The sequence below is a fragment of the Aquila chrysaetos genome, chromosome 10, assembly GCF_900496995.4.
Source record: "Aquila chrysaetos chrysaetos chromosome 10, bAquChr1.4, whole genome shotgun sequence".
Taxonomy (NCBI): domain Eukaryota; kingdom Metazoa; phylum Chordata; class Aves; order Accipitriformes; family Accipitridae; genus Aquila; species Aquila chrysaetos.
The window spans coordinates 11,690,996-11,717,434 of NC_044013.1; the positions used below are offsets into that span (position 1 = coordinate 11,690,996).

The 26,439-nt window shown below is 45.2% G+C and overlaps 1 protein-coding gene across 1 annotated transcript in view; it reads right to left on the reverse strand.

Annotated features, from left to right (window-relative positions):
* The window catches only part of DIS3L2 (DIS3 like 3'-5' exoribonuclease 2), a 197,270-nt gene that overhangs the window by 48,622 nt on the left and 122,209 nt on the right, over nt 1–26,439 (reverse strand). Inside the window, exons 14-15 of the mRNA XM_041126654.1 lie at nt 23,181–23,288; nt 17,277–17,510 (exon numbers count right to left, since the gene is read on the reverse strand). Coding sequence (XP_040982588.1) covers nt 17,277–17,510; nt 23,181–23,288 — 342 coding nt within the window. The remainder of the gene's footprint in view (nt 1–17,276; nt 17,511–23,180; nt 23,289–26,439) is intronic.

The following is a 26,439-nucleotide window of genomic DNA, read 5'->3' on the forward strand; positions in this document are numbered from 1 at the left end:
CCAGCTCGTTGGAAAGCTCACTGTACAACACGGGCTGGCAGAGCAGCAAATACGTCCATGACTCTGAAAATCCTGGAGCAAACAGACCAACCAAGTAAGTTAAAGTAACCATGAAAAAAAGGAAATATTTCTCACTATTAACAAGGAGAGAAACTTTAAGCGTAGAGCTGACGTAAAATTTCCCCTAAGCTGACAAGTGTCAGCAGCCAAACAGACAGGCGTTTCTGTGCAGCCACAGTGCTTGCAGCCTGCTGGTTGGTCATACCTGGGACCTGAGGGGGTCTGCGGGACCGACACTAGCTTTTTCACAGGTTGGGCAATATGGAAGTCCATGTATACACCATCTTGATCTGATGAAGAAAATCAAAGCCTGATCAGAAAGGGATCCCTGAGGCATTTCTGTCCCAAAATGGTATGTGAGAGCCTGAAAGACTTAAGAAAAGCAATTGGTGTGTTCCATGTTTGCTTTAGATGAAAAGTCACACAACCAAGTGGAAACCCTGTCTAAACTTGCAGCTTGGTATGTCGTTATTAGAGGATACTACAGGTAACAGGTCATTATCCCCAACTGCTGTTATTTCAGACACTTGACAGTCATGTCTGAAAACAGGTCTCAACTTACTGACCCTAGGTTTAAGCAGCCTGAAGTCTAGCTTCATGCTTGGCCCTGCTATTTTGCGAGAGCCCGCGGTCTAGAGAACAGCGTTGCAGAAGTCAGCGGCTCCCAAAGAAAGGGCAGATCCAGCCACTGATGGATGCACAGCTCTGCTAAGGAACATAGCACCACAAGGGAAACACAGCGCACGGCTCGCAGGCAGTTTCTTTAATGGAAGACAGAACAAGAACACCAGCAAAGGTAAATGTTCATCTGATGAAAAGCAAGGGGGACAAACAGCCCTTCACAAAGTGCCAGATGGTTTCCGAGAGCTGCCCCAGCCTCATGCCAGCAACAGAACACAAGGCAGTGGTTACCTGAAGGAGGATGGGACACCACGCTGTCTTCAAATGGCTCAAGTCACAGGGAAAGGCAAGGTAAGAGCTGTGGGTGCAGATGTGTCTGTGCACGTGGCAGGAAGAAAAATGGTTTGGTGTCTTTTATTGCACTTGACTATAGCACAACTTTTCCCCCACCTCCACGAGCCTTGGAGGATGCTGACACACATTTTACAAATCAGCCTATTTTGTGTCTTCCCTATGACTATTTTGTGTCTTCCCGTAATGTGCCCAGTCTTTGTCATTGCTGTTGGGAGGATACAAAGAGCCGAGGGCAGATCAAACACAGCAAATCCTATTTTCTTAAGTTTGTTAATGCTAATTGCTTCCCCTGTTAAGCCACTAATGGAGCTGTGAGAACCCAGGAGCACAGATTAATTCAGTGCCCAGGTACTACCTCATGCCTGGAGGGATTTCCGTAGAGTTGCACTGGAAGACAGATGAAAGCTTGTAATACCCTCCATACAAGAGATAAACCCATTAAAATATGAACAGCCCCTGTGCCGAAACGATAAGAGGTCTGCCAGGTAACAAGAGAGATCACAACAGTATTTCTAGGTTTAGTTATATCTGCAGGCCGTTAAACTGGAGCTGGGACTATGAAGATGCAGAATACCCTGATCACACCATGCTGATCTCAGTTTGACAGTCACGCCATTCTCCCCCATCCTTTGGGGTGCTGCTGTGAAATACCTGGCAGTCCTGAAGTCCAGCCCTAGCACTGCTGACTCAAGCTTTGCTCGAGTCGTTCTCTGGGGACGATCTGGACTCTCTCACAGCTTGTTACAACCTGCCAGGACTGCAGGCAACAGGCAGCTGTGTTGTGTCCTTGGCCAAACCTTCTTCCCTCGACACGGTTAACAGCATGGGATGGGAAGGGATCTCCTGCCATACACACTCAGCCCACTGCCTTCTGCAGAGCATCTTCTCCACACACCGCATGCCATAAAACGCCACGCAGCATCCCGCCATGGCAGTGCCAGCTCCCTCCTCCCCAGGCAGAGGCGGGCTGTGTGCCACGACCTCCTCTCCCTTAACTGAATCTCGTGATGCGTCTAAGCACGGTTGCTCGATGCATGAGCAGGAGATCCAAAGCTTTCCAAGGACATCCCTGCCCGTTCCCATGGACAGCAAGAACTGCTGCTCTTAGCATAACCGCTGGGCTCCCCTGGGAAGGGGCTGGCTGTGGCTCCGTTGAATTCCTCTGGCAGCGACCTGCTCCCACTCACATTTTCCTAGGGACCTTGCAGCTCCTCTGTCACAGGGAAAGAAGGAAGCAGGAGTGGACGGGAGCCAGGCGACTTGTCCCAGCGAGCCCAGAGCCTGCTGGCAGTGGGACGGGCACCCTGCCCTCCAGCTAACCCAGGGCCAGCCGTCTTCCACCAACTCCGACATGGCTGCACTTCAGCGGGGAAGCGATTTCTGCATGCAGATGCTTCAGAAAGGGCTCTGGCAAGATTCACTCTGAAAAGGTGCAGTGTAAAATGTAAAGTACCTTTGTAGGGCCAAGTTGATGTCAGAGCCTGTGACACTGCTGTTGATCCCGGGGTTGGAGCACAGGGGATAGGATCACTGATCTTCTTCCAGCATTAATGCACAGAAGGCTGTTTATAACCCTCTGTTCCACACTGTTATTTAACATATGTAAGGGGCTCAACATGGTTTATGTTCAGTAGTTGTGGTTTCCAAGCAGTATTGCATTTCTTCAAAATGAAGATACATAATATTTTAAAACTATTTTTAAATCCAGTCACAAATCTGCAATCTTTTACGTCATTCCTCCTTCCTCCTATCAAAACCAAACCATAACACACAGTCACAGAAGATCAGCAAGCTCATGTGCGAGAACTCAGCTGCAAGAAACTCGTGTGTGCATGCACACACAGAGATATGCACGCAGAGGGAAACTCAAAGCTGTAATTCAGTTAAATTGGTACAAGCTATGTTTAAGGTTTCAAAGACATCCGGGATGTAGTCCACTGTTTAGAGTTGTGGGTACCAGCACGCTGTATGCGGAGAAGGAGAATCTAAGAGCCGAACCAAAGCATGAGGTATTTATTTAACAATCTGCCTCAGCAAGTGTAAGGAAATTAAAAGGTTTCCTGCCCCTGGGGGAGTTCAGTATACTGGCAACCTGATCGTGTATCATCCTAAAATCTCATCACTGCTTTCCCTTGCTGGGACTGACCCCATCCGCTCCTAAAGCAAGTCACAACACAACTGAATCTCTAATTCCCATTTTTAACATACCCCTCCACACAGCAGAGTTGGCTGGGGCAGGGAAGTCTTAGAAAAATCTTTAGAAATCATCCTTAAAAGACAGTCTGTAAAGCACTGCTCCCTAGAAACGCCTGGCTTCTGGGGAGCATGGCAACTCTTGCATAGCTCTCTGGTTTTTGCAGTAGTTTTGCATAAATCAGACTTTCCAGTTTCCCAGCCTGATGGACTTGGGGCTTTGTTGGGTTAATTTTGTCCAGTCAGTCCTGGAACTGGAAGTGTCCATACTAAAGCGGTAAGTTCTAAAGGCAGAAACCAACACCATATTTTACAGAGACAGTCAAGTTCTTAAAATTAGTTATTTATTCCAACAATATTAAAAGGAGACACACCACTTTCTCAGTCATTTTTCCATTTGTAGTATTTAGTTTTGTTTTTTTAAGCCCATAAGCCTAATCCTTAATTTCTCTATGGAAAAGCTGGAAGAAAAAGATCACAGGGACAAAGGATCAGCCTCCTAGAGCATCCACTGTGCTTGCTCACCCTTTGGAGAGGTTGCTGGGTTTGTTGTTGAGATTATTTTTTTAAAGTACACTCTGAAAGTAAGTAAATAAATAAAAATATCTCCACACATCGGTATTAGTTTGTGAAGGAGACCCAGACAATGCACGGGAGGCTAGAAAGGAGCCAGTAAATTCTAAGGGTGTAGAACAGGAGAGGGGATTAAGCCTGGTGATTAAATTAGGAGATGCATGAATACATTCCAATGCACAACATCACTCAAGCACTGGACAAAACATATGGCAACAATGGAAAGCGCTGCCCACGAGGTCACCTTTAATATGATTAGCCATGGACGCCTGAAAGGAGAACTCCCAAGTACCGGCGTGCTAACCCTTCTTTGTGCAGGGCGGAGAAGCACCCTCTGAAAGCCTTTGAGGCACCGTGAACCCCGCACAAACGGCTGCTGTGTGTTAAGGGATGTGCCCAAGTCCATTGAAAGCAGGACAAAAAAAAAAAAAAAAAAGAGCCTCAACGCCGGGTGAGCGTGCTAAGAGTGGCTTTTGTTCCCCACTTGCTGGGCACCGGGTGGGAGCTGTCCCCAGGGTGTCCTGCCTGACAGCTGGGTCACCCCACGGGCTCTCCTGTTCCGCTTGGACTTTTCAACTCCGCTGGCCCGCATTCACCAGCACGGCTCGCCTCTTTGAAGGGGGAGAAAGCGCCTCATCCATCACTGACACGAAGGGAGTTAATTCACTTCTTTACAACTGGAAAGGCTTTTGCTGTGAGCAGGAGGGAGTGCAGGAAGAGTAATGAAATCCAAAAGGGAGCCAAATGATGCTTTCCTCTGCTAGACGCCAGCGCTGGCAGCACTTGCTGCTGGCATGGCCCATGGTGGGTGAAAGGAGACTCTTTTGTGGTATGCCATTAGCTACTTCCAAGGCCTCAGTTCATGTTTACCACAGCCACTGTGTTACTTCACTTGGTATTTTTTTCCAGTCCTGTTGATCATACTGCAGAACTGACCGAGTCCATTTGGAAGCCTTGCTCAGAGAAAGCAGGAACAAATTGCTTTTTGAAAGGACTATTTTTTTTTCTTCCCTAAACCAAACCTCACGCTGCTTTCCATAAACCCAACCTAAGGCTGAAATTCCCACTTAAAGCTGAAAAGCAAAGGTTCCTGCTAGGCTTTGCCCACTCCGGTTATCACCCAGGCGCGCCACTTGCCCCCAGCGTGGCGGCGATGCCACCAGCCAGGGGAGCACCGAGCTATGCTGCCTGGACTGCACTAGAGGGCATCTCGCACCCCGGCATTTCTCTGCACCACGCAACATTGCAGCCACATGAAGTAAAACCCCGTTACAACAGCAGCCAGCAGGTTGTCTTGTCAACTGTAATGAGAAAAAACACTCGATGACATTAAAGATAATCTCGTGTGAGTCACTTTGCATGACTACCTTGCTGTAATCAGGCGAGTCCTTCAGACTGCTGAACTCTACCCCAGAGGACCTTGGCACACTCGGCCGAGCTCCTCGCAAGGTTTCTGCAGGCCTTTAGTGTTTCAGATTCCAGGCAATGACTAATCAGGGACACGTGAGGGACAGGCCCAACGGCACACACTTTGTATCGGCATGGCTGGGTGGGTGAAAGCCACGGAGACAACCCCAGGAGGAACTCGCTCTGGCTACACAGCTACAAAGGCTCCGTGACAAAGCAACAACAAACACGGCACAGGATCACTACCAGCTGAGCTCCTGCTATTGCCAGGAAAAGGAAAGGATCATCTCCTAAAGCCCTTTCCAGCTTTACATTTCCAGGATGCCATAAATGCAGCTCAAGCCTTGACACAGCACATCCCCGGCACCACACTGTCACAGCTGACATTCAGCAAGCTGTGAAAAGTCTATTCTCTCGTACCAAAGAGTCACCTTGGACCCTTCTAATAGATCTCATAGACTGTCACGGGACCTGCCAAGACTGAAGATCAAGCCAGCTTCTAATGAGACAAGGTAGACCTGGCAGCTACACAGTAGTTCTAAAAACATTTGGGGCAGCAGCTCCATGAAGGAGGGTAAGACTTTGTATTTTAGACAAACAAAAAAAACACCTCCCCAAACATTACTCTTTCAAAATGAAAATTAATGAGGGTTGTGAGAAATGCCTGTGGTGTCACCCATTTCTTGGCTGTTTAAGCTCTATTCAGCAAGTCTTCCTCCTTTGAATTGTATTTTGTACCCATTGCTATGCTACCACTATTACAAAGGCTACTTCTAGCAAAAACACTGATCCTCAGTGCTGGGTCCAAAGCAAGCTACAGACCTGCCTACAAAACAGCAAGAGCAAGGATGAACCAGGCATGGCAGCATACCAAGCCAAAGTTGTGGAAGAAACCCACCAGCCCAAAGAAGTCGGTTGTAGAAACTGCCTGCCTTTCAACAATTTTCCTGAAGGGATGAAGCCCAGATGATGTTACTTTGCCCAACTCCTTGGCGGTTAGGACAAGTCCTCTCTTTCCTGCAGTGCTCAGCTGCAGATGGAAGCTGTGAACTCAAAAAAAAGAAGGTCATCAAGTTTACCCTGAGGAGTAGCCGCTTCTGCCTACAAAGTGGGCACACAAGAGCAGGTTTAACACACCTCCATCTGCTGGACTTCTTCATCCCAAGAAGCATGTATAACATCTTGTTGGTCCTGGCATGTGGAGACCAACTGGATTCTGTGCTGGGCCTGACCTATGGAAACTCCATTTAGATACCATATTTCTATCTGGCCTCTCTCAGTATTCATTGTCTGCTCTAGACTTTATCTTAAAACTCCTGGGACACTGGGCAAGAACATTATTCCAGCATGGAGAACCTCAGAGGGTTTAATACTGTTTTGCACTTTTTTCAGAAAAGACACACCTGTTTGCTATCTCAGCTGGTTGCAACAGCACCATGTTCATGGTCTTTAAACTGATTTCAAGGAATCTGTACAAATGCTTGAGAATTTGAAAAGAGATGACCATGCTGCACAAGGATTTCAAGGTTGGTCCCCTGCATAAAGGCTATTTGACAGCAGCACCCCTTGGCACCACATTATGGACCCACCAATACACCTACGTCTTACTCCTACCTAAACATGAGAAACCAGTAACTCCCCAGCTCATTTAACCACCCATATGTTGCCCACTGGCTTATTTAAAAAAAAATAACTAAAGAGCAAAGCAATGTGAGCACAGTATTAAAGACTATCAACCATTGCTTTCAGTAATGTTTGAAAATAATAAAAAACAGAGAGCTGAAGTGAAAATTCAAAACCTCAAAGTAATTTCAACCATACATCCATGAGAAGGGAAAAGTTTATACATGATGCAACAGAAAAAATTACTCACTTTCCGAAATGCCAAAGCCTGTTTTAGTTCATTGGGTCTTCTATACCTGCTAAACACATCACTGACAGAGAAATAATTTAATAAATTGCATTTTTTTTAAAAATCCCATTTTAGCTATTTAAGCATTTTATTTCCTAGTATTGTGGGTCAGGTTCTACTCTAACATGCTAATCAGAAGTAAAGTGCTAGCTGGATCAATGGAGTTTCTTCTCAGAAAAACAAGGAGAGTCTTGAGATTAGAACAGAGACCTTGAAATTGAGGTGAAACTGCAGCCTTAAAGCTAACGCAAAACCTCCTGTTGATTCATGGGACTGAGAATTTCTCAGTCGGAGGGCTGATCTCAGCCTTGCCATGAGACGTGCAATAAGCTACAGCTCTGCAGTCCCCCAAGGTCAGCAGGATCAGATGGATCAAACCCATGACACGGCCAGTTTACTTCAGTTGTCAAGGCAGGCACAAATTAAATTTTGTTGTATTCAGGCTAGACTGTTTTTTTAAAAAAACCAAACAATAGCGACTGCTTGGTTAGTTTGTATTTATGTGACAGAAACAAGTTTTTCAAGTCCGGTTAAAGGAATTGCCCACAAAGCCCCCTTCATAGTGATTTTGCATGGCTGGTTTCTTCCAGATGTCTGAAGTCTCTCAAACCACTCTAGACCAACAAATTCTTGTGGCTACTTTCTCACTGCCTCTTGCTTAGTTTTCAAGTGACCATCAATTTAATGGCAGCCCATCACAGATGGGCAACAGACTGTTGCCAGCTTGGTTGGTAACTAATTAGCACAAATGCAAAATATCTGCTACCAGCCTAGATCCAAAGTGGAGAACGCATTCCCTTCAGAGGGTGAAGTTTAATAGTTGTGTCAGGTTTTACGGCGTTGACAATGCAACAACTTGTGAGTACGTATCTTTGGGGAGAGATGGGTATTTGTACCTTAAGACGGAAGCAGGAAGGAACAGGGAATCACAGTGTCTCCCACAACTGAACAGAGCGCTGCACAAAGAAGGAGCACATTTGGCAAGGAGGTCTCAAGTATGGACAAATCTCAGAAACAAGTGCAACGTGGACCTACGTTCATGCTTCACACTCCCATTTTACATAATTACGTATTCAGGGGAAATCTACACTCTGAATTATGCTTGTATGCTTGAACAACTTCCTTATTACCATAAGAAGACGTAGAGAAGGGCAAGATAAATGATCTAGGTTACTAAAGACAGATTCAAAGCCACTTGCTTTCAAAACAAAACCAAGAGGTTGCTCAACAAAATGTACTCCCAATGAATCACTGCAAACTTTAGCAGGGCATATAATTTCAGGAGACGTGGGCTTGGACTTGGAATGTTTAAAGATAAACCCGGAAACGGACTTCAGCAGGCACTGGCTTCCTCAGATGGGGCAAGATCAGCTCTGTCCTCAGCTCAGCTGCTGGGAGCTTGGCTAAGACTCTTATAGCCTCATTTCCGAGGGCTGTGGAAACCACAGGTGCTTTCTGAGCATCTTTGTACTTCAGCATCCGTATGCTATGGATGAGAAAAGATAAAACACCCTAGGACTCGGAGTGATCATGCCCAGAGACACCTGATAAAATGAGTTGTGGTCATGGAAATCAAGAATTTTTTCCCCTCTCACTTTGGAAATGAAATGAGAAATCACAGAATTGCAAAGTCTGAATCTTTCATCTCCTTCCAGACATTGTCTTTTGTCATTATACAATTAGCCTTTTTTCCATTTACTGTTAGGTGAAACAGAACTGGCTCTGACAAAGAGCTGCTACATCTTCACCTATGGCAGACTGATCACATTTGAAATTACATCACTCTACACCCAGTGACTCCATCTAAAGAGAATGATGGATTAGCCATGCAGTCAGCTATAATTAATACCTGAAAAAACCCCTTGTCAAGTCTCTGTTCAAATATGTGATAAACGGAATCTGAAACAAGAAGAGACTTTCTGATGACGTCTGTTCATCACCAGGGAAGAAAAACACCATCAACTGGAGGGCAAGACTCTCAGAACAAGGATTGTTTCCTCAGCAGAAAATGTAAAATAAAAATTTCCTCCCAGCACTCACCCCGCATGCACCTTTACACAAACACATGTTTTCCTGGGTTTTATCTGTCTTGCTATCAGAGACACTGAAGAACCAGTTTGTTTCTGCTTCATTGAGAACCAGTTTTTCCGTCCCGAACCTCTTTCAATAAAACCAGCAGAAGCCACTACTTCTCTCCCTACCAACCTCAAAGATACCAGTGAGCAGCTTGCTCAGCTCGATCAAGAACTGAATCCTCTTTTCACCTTAACTATCAGCTTCACGTTTGGGACACATTCCGTCTCACTAAGCCACCACATGCTACAGATGCGCTCTCTCCCCTAGAGATACTATTTGGCACTGAGGTCCCTATGAGCAAGCGACCCCAGGCTGCCTATCACACAAACATGGGCAAGACCCATCTGCATCCAGCTAATCCAGGAAACCAAGAGATGTCTGCTTCATGTGTGAATTTTGAGTACCTGCAACCACCTTCAACCCTACTTGCAGGTCAGCATGTGATGACTGCCAGCTCACCCCACTTCTGCAACAGCTGATCACCAACTGGATTCAATCGATAGAAAAAAGCCAAGCAATTTGGAAGGTATGATGAAGTACTGCCCACTGCAACTCTGTCCTGTGCGAGCAAGAGAGACTTCCATGGGATAGCAGCACACTGGCTTGGTCCTGGCACATGTAGGCAAAGCCTGAGAACTGAAAGGACTGGGGAGAGAGACCACTTGTGAAACACGCTGGTTGCTTCTACGCTGCAGAGGTGTGCTAGCTACAGGTCAGCCCTTCATGCTGATGTGGCTTGTTTCTCTGCTCTGTACTGTAAGAAGTACCTATTGGGGAACTGGGATAAAAACCCCTGCCCTTAACTGGGCCAGCAATAAACAGCAGAAACAAAAAAGCACCAATTCTTATTCAACAGTTGTCAGTAATAAATGTGAGAGGACAAGAACGGTCAGCATTGGCCTAAGGTGCTGGATTTGGCCTGGGAATCAGAAAAAGGCTGTCCTGCCAGCTCTGCCACTGACTCACCACGTGAGCTCAGGCAGCTTTACCTCTTTGTGCCGTTCCCATCGCCTAGAAGGATGGAGCCAGCCTCCCCTCTGATATTTGCTCTGAGACTGGCAGATGAAAGAAGCTGTTGCTGTCTGTGTCAAACACCATCTCAAAATTAAATCGTAAGACCCCCTTTTTTTTGAGAAGTTTCTGAGCTTGCAGATCTATGGTAGATTTAATAAAACTCAAGGGTTAAGCTGTGTTTGTTTAGAAGAAAAACACTCATACATGACCGGAGAATTTGAATATCTGAGCTAGCGGCTGGAATACTTACTCCAGGAAGAATAAAGTCATAACCCACTCTTGCATTACTGATAGTAAATTAATGCCAGAGCACCACTGTGTGGGGAGCTCCTTCCCAGCCGTGTTTGCCCAGACATCTGGCTGCGGTGGCTCCCAGCACGATGCTCTACAGCCGAGCCCTGTGCTCCACCGTCCGACTCCCCCCTCCTGCCGGAGCCAGCTCGACCACTTCACCACCTGCTCCTGCTGGGACACAGCTGCTCAGCTCTAAAAGAACGATCAGGGAACGGCGGGACATGTGCAACGACATCAATCCTAGTCACACCCCTGGGAGGACTTCATTAAAATCCCAGGGCAAAAGATTACATTTGGAGGGCTTTCCACTCAAAATCCTAATTTAATCAAAATATTTTAAAACCTACTGGCAATGCAAACATCTCCATGCAAGCAGAAAGACGCTCACCCAACACAGACCCCCTCCCATAGCACGACCCCTCAACGCTTCCTTCCTGCGTGCATCCTTGGTGCACGTGCAAACTGCCCGACCTGAGCCATTAGCTGTTCCTGACGACAACGATGACATTTCGTATTTGCCTGCAAAGTACCACGTTCCCCTGTGGTATTGCAGGAAAGACATTTCGAAAATCGTTCCTACTTCCCTAATGCACCTTTGCAAGTGCATTTTGATTACTCCTGTGGGGAAGAGCAGTATCCCCCAGTAGAAAGCTGTGGCCTTAGATGCTCATTTTGACGTATTAACTGGGGCTACGCAAAAGACATAAAATCCCCAAAGGAAATTAATCTCCAAATACATCCAACATCCCCCCAGCTGCCTTATGTATCACACAGTATAAGCAACTGTCCATAATGATCGTATAGCACCTGCCGTCCCCATTCTGGGTATCAGTGATGTCTCTTTAACCAGACATCAAAGAGAAAGAGCAGACAATGGTGGAATTGTGATAGGAAGTGAATAGTGAAAGCTCCTTGTCAGTCTGCATTTCCATTTATCTTACAGCACCATACATACAGCCTACCCCGCCTCTGCTGTCACATGCATGCACTGTTGCTGTAATGGTCTCTTTAGGGAGGTATCATGGCAGTTTTCAGGATTTTATAAATAGGCCTTTTGGATTTTCTCTTGGGCCAAAGCGAGTGCCAAAGCAGGTACACACCTCAGCCTACCCTGAGAGAACCAAATCCAAGATGAATTTGGTACCAATGTCACATCCTAGGCGATAAGCACCAGGACTTCCTTTTTGAGACTGGCCAAAAACCCAACCAAACAATGCTCCCCAGAGAGATGCAGCCAAGAGTCAGGGGTTGGAGCAAAACTATTTATTCCTCCCCAGAAAGGTGCGTGCACTGAGAGTGTGCAGGGGTAGCACATACAGCAGCCGTGGCTAGAAAACCTAAGCATCACACCAGGGAGTACTCAAGCCAGGATGGCCTTCCTGCCCCAACAGCATTTTAAGACTTAAGTTCAGATCATACTGTTAGGGAAAACATAGGTGCATTCAGTTAACTGAAGTCTATACAATATTATAGCCCTTTGCTGTCCCATCTAAACAGTTCTTTCGACCCAAAGTGCCTTCCATTGGTATATTAATATATTGCATTTTGTGCACAATGACTGTTTAACCAGGGTAGAAATATTTATTACTTCCACGTAGCAAGAAGGAAAGACTTGAATGCTTACTATGCAGATATGAGGCAGGAAATATGACAAAACAATTTCCCATAATTATTTCCAGCAGTCATTCATATTGGAATATTTTAATGGTGATAGTAATTAATCTGTGGCTCTTGAGATTTCCAATTAAATGGCATTAGCAGGAGCAACTGTCTAAAATTATGTGTTTCTGTCCTATCCCATTAGCCACAACTAAAGACGAAGTTTCCCAACATACAGGGTCACATCCTGCACGTACAGCGTCCTCCTTCCTCCTCGTTTTCCATGTGTGAATGGCTTGAGTCAACTTCTCAAAGCTGTTTGCATCAAGTAGGCAGAGTCAGTTCTGAGAGCTTCAAAAACTATACAGAGCTGGTTAATATACCCGGTATGCCACATACCTGGGTGTTTTGGAGCTGGTATTCTGCACACATTCTGGTGTTTGGAGTCTTTTTGCTTGTTTTCCTATGTTTCCTGCAGCAGAAATACTCTAATACTTCAGGAGTCCCACCAACCTTAATGAAACAAAGCTATTGTCAAAGATCACTTATTTCCTTATTCCCAGCAGCCATGGGACAGGACCATAGGTAAGGTCTCCAGTGTGGTACAGAGCTACAACAATACAAATTTTCTATCTTTAAGTTATTCAAAACAATAGAGATCCACAGGGAAAAACAACCCTTGCTCAGACAACGAGACAGTGGCACGGCACACAGGCTGGGAACAAGCAGAAGTGAGACCATTTCACTAGCAATTCAACCCTTAAATTTGCGTAACATTCTCATCTTTGCCATTTTTATCCTTTTTTTCTTCCCTTTTTGCACACACCTGCAAAGCTGAATGTCTGTTGCACAGAAAACAAAGAGAGAAGCTATTCTAGCAAACAATTCAATGCCATTAACTGGTCTAATGCAAATGCACTTTACGTTGTTCTCACGATGAACTTTGGTCAATGCCAATGTTTTGAGCACCCAGGTATAAGTGCGCTGGCAAAGACAGAATCACCGGCACAACAAAGCCACTGCTCAGCTCACAGACAGTTGTCATAGAGACAGATCAGCATCCTGGGGTATTCTAATTTTAAATATTCAGACAAATCCTTTTTAACCTGTCTTCTTGTAGGCATCTGTCCTCGTGATTCATTTATAAACTGTTGAGGCCAAAAAGAGAACCATTTATCAGCAGGTCTCCTCTAGGCAGGCTGGAGCTAAGAAGCTTTTCTGCAAACTTGATGGTTTTTGTTGAAAGCAAGTTTCTATCTGATTCTCTGGCTAGTGTTTCTAAAAGCTGTGGTTTGGGGAAGTGATCCACCTTCAAAGTAACTGGGCCAGGAAAAAAAAGGAAAGTTGTGGGTTGTGCTCACTTTGGTTTTTAAACCAGGTCAGATCCCTGCTCCAATTTATAGTGCGGGTACACCACGAGCTGTGAGAGGACAGCACAGGGGTGGCATTTCATGGTCCCGGGCAGGAAGGAGGCAGGGGGGAAAGACAGTATTGTAAATATCTGAACATTTTTTCTCAAAGTCACAGTACAAGGCACCTCTTGCTTCTACATCTAAAAGCCACAGCTCTAAATGAGAAGGGGAAGAAATACATTAATCTCTGTCTGTGTGGACAAAGTTTCATAAGCTCCTTAGCTGCTGAAGGTGCAAAGACTTTAAACCTCTACAACACAGTGCTCAGCTGCTTTCTGGAGCTAGGAAGCTGGCAGGCAGCACAGGAAACCATATTCTAGGGAAAAAGCCCCAGAAGGGGCCCATGGGGACAGCAAGATCCCACAGAGTGACAGATGTGTGGGTCTGGTTGCAAAGAAGGTCCTCAGACCCAAGGTCCAATGCAGCAAGATTCCCCTACGGACCTCTGCAGAGGCATGAAAGGAACTGGCAGGGGGGAAGAGTGGCAGGTATGTAGGTTGCCATGGCCAGGATTGAACTGAGGCAGGAATTCAAAATTATACAGCCCCGAAGAGACACATATATACTGACACTGAATCCACAGATCCTAAGCTTTCAAGACCGTGTGCTACCTCTGTAATTTGTCTCAAGGTCTTCTGTGTGACCCAGATATGTAATTCCCAAGTTATTAAAAAAATAAAATATATTCTTCATCTGTTGAGCTACAGAGATTCCTGCTTCCAAAATTACTGCTAAAAGATAAAACCATAGGCAAGCAGATGCCACTCTCACACTAGGTCATAGAAATTCAGCAGCGACATTCAAACAGGAAACACTCTTCTCACCACGGCACAGCTATCCTGACACTGCTGCATCTTACTGGAGCCATCCTATGTCAGGTGCAAGAAGTTCCCTGGCCAACCAGTATTTCTGCTATTATAAAGATACACCCATGAATGACTTCATCTGAGAGATGTTTAGTTTTGGGGAATAAATCCTAAATTATACAGATACTATGGGGGAGATCAGTATCATTCCAAAGAGGAAACTGAGGCAGACAGGGAGAGCAGCAGCCCAAGGCCACCACAGCCAGTGGCAAAGCAGGACAGAGGATTCTTCCCCCCGATTTTCTTAATACCAACAGGAAGCACACGAGCACGTCACACTGAAAAATGGCAGGAGAGAAGCAAGAAAAAAAAGTCATCACTGTTCAATCAGGAGTGATCCCAAGATAGAAGCTCTCAAAAATAATGCAATGTATAGGAAGAGGGCTCACATCCCTTGGAAAAAAAAGCACAGGAGTCATCCATGCCCAGCTACCCCCTCCCTTAAGACTGTGGGATGATCATTTCCTTTGCTCACATATTTATTTGGAATCTGATAATTCATTGCCCCTAGTTTCCTGCTGGAGTTTGTCTTCCATTGTTCAGGATTTACATTACTCAACAGGAAATCAGTGAGAGGTCCAGCGATTAGAAAGGTGTGTTTCCCATTTGGACCCACCCTTGCTCGCTTGCTCAGGGCTGGAAGTCAGACCCAGTGCACAACTTCCCCATCCATGGGAACTCAGGGAAGTGAGGGAGCAAAGGCAGAGGGACTCATCTCCTATTAAAAGGTACAGATTGTTTTCTCCAGCCATACACCGCTGGCCATGTCCAAACACCCATCCCTCACATACTGTTTGTACTCAGGCCTTACGGTAACCACTTCATCCATGTGCTGGGGAGGGTGTAGTTTATCAAAATATGACTAGCAAGGCAGTACTTGAAAAGAGTAAGTATGGTGAAAGTGTCCCTTGAACCAAAATACACTTCATTCTCAAAGACCATTACTTTTGCTCTGACACTCTTGCCAGGGGAGAGAGATTCTGCACAGCATAAAGTGCCACTTGTGAGATATAACTCAGTTTATCACATTGGTTAGGAACCAGTCTGAGTAGGAATCAGCCCTCTCTGGTGCCCTTAGCAGTGGCTTTTAACCCCGATCTCACAAATGATGCTCCAATACATTCTCTTTAACGGCTCCTCTGTAACAGCACAGAGCAAAACAAAACACAGCTAATCTTTTATGGGGTATCACTGGAACAGGATGCTTCCCTGGCCAAATCCTCCCATTGAAAATGTCACAGCTGTTTTAAAACATATTTTCCCTGGGATTAGTTTGATAACAGGTACTCAACTCAGGCACATATGGTGACCGCTCAGGACTACACCGTGACTTGTGGAATGCAGCTAGTGACCTTGTTGGGCCACAGCTCCCAGCCACTGTGGACTGTTGTTCCAACCCAGACATCTCCAAGGCTTCCCAGTTAGCTCATCAAGTGCAAAGGCTGGGTTTTTTAATGTTTCTGTAGCATTCAGAGTGTGCTTGGGAACAAAAGCCCAGCTTATTAGTCATTGTATGATAAACCTCAAAGAGGGAAGCCTCTGTTCCGAAAGAGGCTTAAGAAAACTCTGCATGACTTCAAAGTGGGAGTCACATTTCCAAAAATTATTTGAATATAATTTGAAGAATGATTATTTCCTTTGAGCAAGGAGGGACCTTGTGCAAATGCCCTTGCTCCAGGCTCACTTATGTGTGCCTAACCAGTCCTCCAAGTCCTTCTACAACAGATGTAGGCAAGATAGCCTCAGACACCACAATGCCTACACCAGAAAGTTTATCCTAAAGTATAACCCCAATCTCCTCTACTGAAACTCAAGATACAAACGTGTCATCCTGTCCATCTTAGACATGGGGAAAAGCACATTGCCTCCTCTTCACAGCAGCTTCGCCAGACTAAGCCACGTGCTCTGTTGGGGAAGGTCACAGATTATAGACACTCCTTGCTCTTGTTGCTCTGCAATGGTTTCTCTAAAATTAGACTTCCCTGCAACTGGAGACAACATTACAATGCCGAGTAAAATGGAAGGGTTACAACATACCTCTTACATACAATAGTCCTGTTTACATATCTCGGTACACTAGCTTCTTTCTCAGCAATATCCTTATGTTGACTCATGCTCATTTTGCAAAATGAAACAATAGAGCTTCCTTATATTAAGAGATTATTTTGTCTCCTGCTCAGGAAGGCCACGGGGTTCTATAAATTACTGGAACCTGCTATCCACAAAAACTGTCAGAAGCCACCTCAGAGCAGCTGAACCTCAAATGAAAAAGTATTTTTGCTCTCATAATCTAAAATATCTGGATCTGCTTGTAAAATAGAAATGACACATACCACAACTGGTACAAGATTACTTAAATCACCCCAGACAGAAAACCTCCTCACTAGCATTTCTTTCTCTGAAACATAGCCAACACTTATATGTATTAGCTTAGATAACATTTAGTCATTTTCCCTGTGCAGAGAACTGCTATGAAAGCTATGGAAAACATGAGTATTGCAAGCACAGAAATAAATGTGGAGGATGAGCCTTTCACAGTGAAATGTGCACTAAGGCTATCTGAACTGCTTGATAATGAATGACACCGTCATGATTTCTTTCACTGTATGAGTTACTTATGCAGTCCACTAGGGTTTTAGGATTTTGAAAAATGTTGAAAGATGGACCACTCCTTAAAAAACAGGAACTTTTTTCTTTTCATCCTACTTTACTTACTGCTTTTGGTACATAATCTGGTGCCGCTCTCAAGAAGACATTGGCACATAAACCTGCCTTTCTATTCCAGCCTTGACCTTCCCCTTCAAGTTTTCAGACTGATGAGGAAATTCTTAGGGAGTACAACGTGAAATTGCTTCAGTGGAGCAGAAGCCCCTTACAAGGTCTGGACTTACGCACCTGGTCTAAGCGCAGAGCACCGTCGATGAAACGCTGTTTGCGGAGGTGCTGGGCGATTCGATGCAAGTTCAGCACAGCTTGCTGGATCTCAGCTATTGAGTGTTGAGGGGAGACAGGCGGTAGTTCTTCAGGTGAGAACACCTTCCCAGGGCTTTCAATCATACTCTGTGCATGGTCGTAGCTTAGCTTCACGCAGGAGCGGATGACTGTCCGCCCAAACCATTCATCAAGGATCTGCAAAATTGGAAAGTGTAAATTGATCTGAGGACTTGTTCTTCCACTGCACAAAATCTTGGGAAGTTGTACAAACCCTGGAAGGAATGACACCAGACCTCATCACTGACTGTGATCTTCAAGAGAAGATCTTCTCATACTGAGACCACCAGGCCTTTTGCTCATATAGATTCTCTAGTGTCTGGGAACATGTATGTGGACAATATATTCTGCATATACATAAGGAACTGCTTGGATCTCCCTCCTCTACCTGATTTCCCTCTTTCATAGAGCTCAAAGAATTACAGCCCATCCGGGAGCTGAAATCAGCCAGCTGACTCAAAGGTTACTAGGTGCAGGAGTGACAACGGGCAGATATACACGTGCAAGGATCTCCTATCTAAAACACAGCAGATGGTATTCCACCTCTTTGATTAGAGTGTGGCCAGCAGGGCACGAGGGGCTGGCCTTAAAATACTCTGTTTTCAGGAGTACTGGAGGAACCCCAACGTCTGACTAGCTCTCGTGAAAGTGCCTGAGTAGGACCTTGGTGGTGTGGAGGTGAGATGGCCAGTCACTGACCCCTTGTTTCTGTGATCATGTTTATGGTCCTAGGCCCAAACTCAAGCCAGGAACCTTTTTGAGCTTCCAAACTATTTTGGATTCTAGAGGAAAATAATCTATAAATTGCCTACAAAATTCTTTTATTTTAAACCAGAAGCCACTCCCCCTTTAAACTTCGTAACAGAACACCAATGTAGAAATAGCAATTCTGCATTATTTCTTAAAGCAGAAAGGAAAATCTATTTTCAGCTGAGATATGTGAGAGAGATCAAAAGCTCATCAAGCCAGTGAGAAAGTGCAGAGGGACAAAGGGCAGAAGGCTCTTCAGAAAAGTCAAAAGCACTGGCATGAGGGCTGTGGAGACGGATGCAGTCTGTGATAAACCATTCAACGCACAAATGCTCAGAGAATGAATGGAGAATTGTAATTCTGCCTTAGTTGCAAGTGCCACCTTACCCCTTCCTCAGCACAGCAGGACAAGGTAAATTCTGCAAGTGATGGTGTCTGGGGAGAACCACCAGCTCACTCTATGACAGACTCATCAAGGACATTGCTTCAGAAAGGCAAACCTTCTTCTTAACAGGAAAGGATTGATCCCCAAGATACCTTCGCTGCCTCCCTCCCTTATGCCCCACAAAACATATGTGCAGTATAAGTCAGCAGCTCAGAGCTCTGAAAGTCACAGGGCATTTAAGCTCATTTCTAATTAGAAAGTGTCCTAATAGCGGAGAGGCAGCAAGCGATGTCTTGCAATGTGAAGTGCTCTGACCCTTGGCTCACGGTTATTCTGTGTGTGCCCCTTGCTCTATGCCAAGAATAAAGGAAGAGCAAGTCACAAAGCTGGACAGAGATGCTGTGACAGTGATGGCAGCACCTGCTCTGCACTCTGCTGCATCCCGTTAAATGTGGTTCAGCTTCTCGTGGTGATGGGGGATCCATATCCGGCAGGTCAGTGACATCTGATGAAATCTGCTGGACCCAAACAACCTCCTGATATTAAGCAAGCACTATCTCTGGTGTGGAAGAGGCTGCACCACTCTTTAAACGATCCCCTTCCAGCAAGCTGAAGACTATTAGCCAGTTGGCAATAGAGATACGTCAGACTTCAGTAAGACATGGATGGTACTCAGGCACCAAAAAGGTAGTGTTTCTTGTTGAGATGATCTGGGAGCCAGGCTGAGCAGCCTTCATTTCAGCTGAGCTCTTCTACAGACCCTCCAGTTGTAAAAGGCAGCTCTTTCAACTTGCTGTTCAAACGTTTTCAGACACTACTTCTATTTCCTGCTAGTTCCTCCACCTCCAGCTATTAATTTCTGCATCAAAGGTCATTATCAATTCTGGCCCTCACTGTTATATTATTCTACACTAAATATTTTGTGTTTGGAGAGCACTCTCATTTTGCTCTACAAAATAGGTGAGTCAACTCCATCATGTACACACGTGTTGAAAAGGGTTAAGGACAGGCCACAAACCAGAAGGGTAATTCTGAAGAGAAGCACTTTCCCCAGTCCCCAGGTTACTGCTGAAAGCCAGCTCTGAGGCTACATGGTGCTTTCTGCCACTGGCTTCCAAAAGCTCTCTCTGTCCCTTGCAAGAGGTAACAGGCCGGATTTCCGCCTTGCTGTCTGAACTGGAAGCTTTCAACAAAACCTCATTTTTCTCCTTGCTTAGAAAAGGCCAAATATTTCAGAGCTCCGCTCACTTCCTTGTAAGATGAGAGATGCAGCATATTGGGCCCCCAGAATATAACTAGAATGTCAAATCTCAGGCAGGCTACATTCAGGGCAAAGCGTCAGAACAAGCAGCCCATTAGTAGCAGATATTAAATTTCTTTTATTCCTCTGTTTCCTCAATTCCTTTTTGTGTTCCTGGTCTCTCAAAGGCAACCAAGCAGCGTGATGCAGAGTGCCTGATTTCCATTCCTGCAATGGCTCTAACAGGTGTAAACTGGACAGTAACAACCCTGAGAGGTCTCTTATTAACATACCCAATAAACACATTCTCACCAAGATTGCCCGGATGCATTAAACATGTCACGTAGGCAAAGAATGGAGTTTGGACACATTTTGCTCATGCAGTCCAGTAATCCCTGTGTGTGGTGAGCAGAGCTGCCAGACTTAGCCTTGCTGCAGCAGGCTAACTTAACTCTACCCACCGTCCAAGTATTTCCTGGAAATGCCCCCCATCTCTGCTTTCAGCGGCCATCCAAGCAGACTTTGGGTAACCACAGCCTTGTATCCCTGGTTTGGAGACCCCACCAGAGAACGGGCAAGCTCCGCTTCTGCAGGGAAAGCCGCACAAGGCTGGCTGGCCCATGTACCAGTGGCTGATGGATGGGCAAAGCAGTGCAGAGGAGCAACATTTGGGGGTTGTAAGCTGAGACTCAAAGATTACGAGTAGCCTGCAAGACCAGTCTGCAAGGTCTCCCCCATCACAGCAAACCGGGCACACCCAGACTCCAGATAGAGTACCAGTATCCGAGACATTTCTAGGGTTATGTTAAGGCTTTCCCCAGCATTAGCTGCTTTTGAGAAAAAGCTGTAGTCCCCAGCACATCATGTGATGGCAGTCAGTGTGGCTCAGCTGAAACCCTCCCATTAGCACAGTCCCTGGTGGTACAGGTCTCTTTGAGGGTGTGACATAGCTGTGCAGGAGGCTGAGGACTTTCTCCATGCAAGGCAGTGTCCATATCGTGTCCTGGCTGACGACAACAGTTTTGAGCCTGGAAGACACATTGTTTGTATAGGTTGTTTCAGACTGAAGCAATTTTTCTTCATCACTGGTAGAAGGAACCAGCAGGGCTGTGCTTCAAATATCTGCAGGCAATAACTTAAAAGGAAGAGTTGCATCGTTTGTTTTCAAATATCTTTCTGTTGACTGCATCCGAACAAGAACGTGCTACGTTGTTCCTATAAACGCCCAGCTCTGCTTCTGAAGAACAGCACAGATGCAACAATATGGTTAACGCCTCTGCCCTTGGAAAGTCATTTCAGATACATCATGTCACACTATCCCACTGGAGTCCATGGAGCTATGTGGAGTGCTGCTCAGGCAACGTTTTGTTACGCTCAGTGAAAACTAGAAGAGAAAAACTCCAGAACCCAAAAGCAATAGAAACAAGAAAGTGCCTGTCTCTCAGAAAGGGCTAAGTCTAGCATTATTTTTCTAAAAGAAACAAGAATTAAAAATCCCAACAACCTATCAATAGTCACATTCAAGTGAGGAATCTGTGTGGCTTTTCCTTGGGAGATGCATTAGCTCTAGACTTATTTGCTTTGGAACAGTAACAGTGAGAGCTCAGAGCAGCTCTTGCCTCTAGTAGCGCTGTTGGGCTCTGCTTTGCAAGCTCAAGGTTATGATACTGCTGTGGACACAGGGTGCAATGAAGTGCTCTTCGGCCTCATGCATCCCTCACTGAGGAATGTCCTCTCCTCAATGCCAGTGTTCTCACGGCTCTCCCCCACCAGCTGAGGTTCAAAGGCTGTGTTGGGCCCTTTGACTCACCTCCCTTTCACCCAGCAGAGCCTGGGAGAGCATGTGATCCTGTTTACACTGAGATTAGGTTACAATAACACCTAGAAATACAGGAGACACATTCTGTCCCAACTCAACCCAAGAGATAAGCTCTTACAAGAATGCCCTGCTGGGCAAAAGCCCTGCAACCACTTTTCCTCTTGGAAGGAGTAAATTCTTCTCTGGCCTTCACCTGATATTCAAATCAAGTGACCTTGATTAAGACTGCAGTCCCGAAAGGCCTCCTAGGCGAAACCAGTTTGCTGAGATGGCCGCAGGCAGTTTGCTTTCCAAGGGGCAGCATGGCCATGGCCCAGACCACTGCTCCTCCAGAGATCAGCTCCCTGAGCAGGTGTAAGGCTGATACTGCAGCTCCTCTGTTTTCTCACTGGTCAGACTGGGTTGGTCTGAACACTGTTTGAAAAGCCAATAATGTATATATTGCAGGGGACAAGAGACAAGATTTAATTAAAGGCTTATTTTAATTAAAACTTTACTATTAGCTGTTCAAAGACCAGAGTCAATAAAAGGCCCACCAAGTAGCTACTATTAGAAGGCCTCATGAGTAATCATGCTGTCGCTATAGGAAGTAGAACGCTTTTCACAACAAACAAGTAAAACCCACTGCAGTGCCCGAGCAGGGACTCACTGGAGAAATACAGCTATAGGACTGCAACCGTATTTTGCTAAAGCACAAAACAAGATTCGGTATCCTTTAGAGCAGCATGGACAATAATAAGGAAGTAAAGTTAATCTTTGTGAAAAATCACCAAATTGGCACAAGAAATACTCTCCACAGAGAGAGTTGTGCATGAGCACAACTCTGGTTAAAAAAAAGTCATTCTGAGTACAAAAAGTGTGCTTCGCATAGATTGGAGTGTCCTCTGGTAGTGGCAGTCTTTACCCCTCCTCGATTAGCAAGGGGACCCTGTGATCACCAGAGGTGATTGTTAGGGTTACAAAGAGTGTGGGAGGGGAACAGGGAGAGAAATGAAGACCTGGGGAGAGCTGACAGGCAGCTGAAGGCAGCTCGCTGCACTGATAGACAGCCTCCACAACTGCTCCCTGGAAATAACACATGCAGAGGATGGAGCTGTGCCTTTGCTGAAGAGCTATCACGCTTTATTTGGATCGATGTAATTTGCAGCTCTGTAGAAGAATGAAATAGTCTGTTTACCAGAGAGTCCACAGAGGGATACTGCCCGCATTCACCGCATTGCACAACTGCCTATGAGTACAAGGCAGGGTTGGAGTCAGGGGGAAACATCTCGTCCCACCCAAAGCATTAGCTTCAAATTGCTGCTGGAGGTAAGGCATTAAATGGATGAGTGACCTGGCAAGGAGCAGGAAATTCTCAGTTCCTGAGATTCACACAAATATTTTTCCTTTCCCCACCATGTTGTGAGATTATTCTAGTTGGAAGTTCCATGGTATCTCATCAGTAAGACAAGATACAGGGTCAGTCCTACATCCTCCAGTATTGTTCACTGACTAGTCCTTTGCTACCCACCTGGGTGTTAAGGGATGGCATTTTTACCACTCTGTTTGCAAGAGTAGGGGCTGGCCACCGAGGGGGGACAGATTAGCAGAATGACTGCCTGCTACTTGAGGTACCTTGCCTTCTGGAGTCACCTTCCACATCACAGAGAACGTCAGCCTATCTTGCATGGGATTGAGACTGCATAACTCCTCACAGAGCAGCTTCGGAAGCATCGGGATCACCTGGAAGGGAAGGGAAGGGAAGAGAAGATAGTCTTGGTGAAATATGGGCTTTTAGTAGAGACCTGTCTGTAGCCAAGCTTCCCTGACCAGTTGGTAAAAGACAGGCTCAATAATGCACAAAAGGAGAAAATGTGTTAAACCTTCAGGATCACATTCTCTGTGGCAGGAGTGGCTACACCATAGCTCTGGGATGCATCACCCATGCCAGAGCTACATTACATAGTGAACAGCATACTGGCACGGAATGAGTAAGTAAACCAAATCCTCTGAAATCAGAGGAAGTCAGACATGGCTAAGGCCACCAACACTCGCATCAGCCCTGTCCCTCAATGAGACCAGAGGGAGCTGTCAGTCTGCAACCTGGGAATCACTCCCAGTGCTCACCTCCAAGGAATGGAGTAAGCATCCTGGAGCATCCTGCATCCTTGTTATGCAAACACTTCACTCTGCAGCTTTTAAGGTCACAAAGTTTGCTCTGTCTTCCACTTCTTTCCCACTGCCATTTTGGCAGCGGGAAGAATTAGGAAGGCTCAGCACATCAGGAAACTTGATGTTGAAGAAACATGGTCCTAGTAGTCAGGAGCTCAAGAGCTTGGATTTGGGAACTGTGTTTCTTGCTTTGCCACTGAATACTGTGTAACCAGGCAAGTAATGCAAGTCTGCTCCCTGCAAAGCATAAATGAAACTTCTCCCATGCATCACAGGAGTGGTGCATGGTTTTAATAAAAATTGAGCCATGCTTTGTAGCAGAGACAGGAACATATAGATGTTGGTGAGATAAACAAAAGCACCTGTTTTATGACTATTGAACTTGGTGTTTGCAAACAGAGGGAGAACAATTATTATTTTACTATACTCAACTCTGTTTGAACAAAATGTCAACCAACAGAAATTTCTGGCAGGGATTTTTTTAACCTGTGTCCTAATTCCTTACAACTAATCAATATTTCTGCTGCTGAACATTGAATTACCAAACCACAAATTACTCACCTGACTACTGCAACAAAGCAAAAGCTTTGCAGCATATTCACACTAGAGCAAACCTGAGCAGCTCCAAGTGTTTCTACCATCCCTGACTTATTTCCCAGGTGAAGTCTGCAGTAAAGATAATATGTAGCAGCTGTTTAATGAAGCAAACCCAATTATTAGAGTTTCACACTCTTATTTCCCTTCTCATTATTTACCTTTGTGAAGAAGCAATAACTGCCCTCAAAGAGCCACCACATTACTCCTCTTGTTTATTTTGAGTGGCAATGTGGGCTGGTGCATTCCAGAAAAACACAGAGAGAAATGCTCTACTTGGTTGCCATAAAATATTTTAGATATTTAATTTAGTTTCCGTTTTGATTGCTCTGTGTGCCACCCTGTAAATATAGGACCAGCAGGAAGCCAACTGGCATGCAAACCCCAGGTCTTCCAAACTCTGACACACCTATTTGGTGATTTCAGAGACAACTTTTCCTACCTGGATGCCAGGGGAACTACTGTTCTTCAAAAGAGTAAGAAAAAAAGTCTCAGGTGTCCATTTTCTCCTCAAGTGCACACATTTTGTATTTACCTTTTGCTTTGAAGGAAAGACTCTTAAAATATTTAATCACATTTGTGGTTTGGCACTGGACGATGGCTATAAATCCATTCTAATTGCAGTGCATATTAATGCCAAAAGGTTAACCGTACAGCCTGTGACTGTCAAGGAGTCACTCGCAACATGAATCAGCAGCACTAGTTCAGCTGGAAGGTCACAAGGGCACAGATTATGATAAGCTGTTTCCCGCAACACAAAGGCCGTCAACTCTGTTATTCCAGTTGTGAACAGTATGTTAACAATACTGGTACATTAATAACTCACAGATCCAGTACGTGAGCTCTGCCATGCTGCCTGGAAGGACCTACACCACAAAGTTATAAATTTAGCATGAGTGGTGCCAACCCATACCAGAAAGGAGAGAAAATAGCTTTATAGACTATCGGAAATCCCTGCCTGCCTAAGATCACCCATGACCACCATGAGACCCTAAAATTCAGGTCATAGTGAACAAAGTGCTAGTAATTTAATAAAAGCTCCTGTGCCCTTTTCCACCCAAATTAAAAGCTCCAGTTACTAGCTTTTCTCTCTCTCCCCCGCTCTGTGATTGATTATCTGATAATGGTCTGTACTTATTGAATATTTCTGTGCCTTAGCACACCCTCTTTCCCTTCACATCTCCTGCAGCAGTAACAGTCTGCTACAAAAATGCCTACATGAAACCTGAAATCCCATCCACAAAGAACAGCCCGAACAAAACAACAGGATGCTTGTTTTAAGTGTACTTGAGCAGGATTAATATCCAATTCAAGAGGCTATAATTCTATGGAAGGGCTTTCAATGATGTGAAACACAAGCAAAGCTTTAACTCAGATCATAACTACGGCACTAAACACTCACCAAGCAATTAGCTGTTACAAACCTACTGTTAAACAGGGAAGCATCAACCCACGTTACCCTTGTTTTGCAGGAGAGAAGCTTTAGGCAAAGTAACTTAACCCAAGCCATGGAGGAAGTGTCACAGGAGAGCAAGAATTCAACCTTTTCCTGGGCTCAGCAAGTACATACATAAGACAATGTGACCTTGCATTCAAGGTATTTCAATTTTATCTGCCTCACTGAATTAAAAGAAGAAACCTGTTTTCAACACCATGACAGTCTTGGCTGACTGCCTGCCTCTGCTTTAACATCACGATTCCTCTTCGCACTCTACACGGAGAATAAACCAACTGTCACAAAGCAGAGAAATTTAGGTTATAAATACACATTTCCTTTTTCCTTAACATGATATGGTCACAGGCTGAAAGGATTCTTAGTAGTTGCAAGCCCAGCATTTAACATACAAAGATGTCACAATTGTGTCACACTGGGAGAGCGAGATGTTTCAGGAGTTATCCCAGGGGTTGCCCAGAAGGAACTTTTGCAATAGGATTATCTCCATCTCTTTCTGAAGGAGACGCAGGATGAGAGGAGATTTCCCTAAGTACGTCTTTAATGCCTAGATTTGCAAAATATCAGAGTTGCATAGCATCACCTCAAATAATCCAGAGGTTGCCCGGCATCTTTTAAATACTTTGCCCTTCCCGTGACTGTCTGCCAAGAGACAGCAGTGTCTGCCAGCTGCCC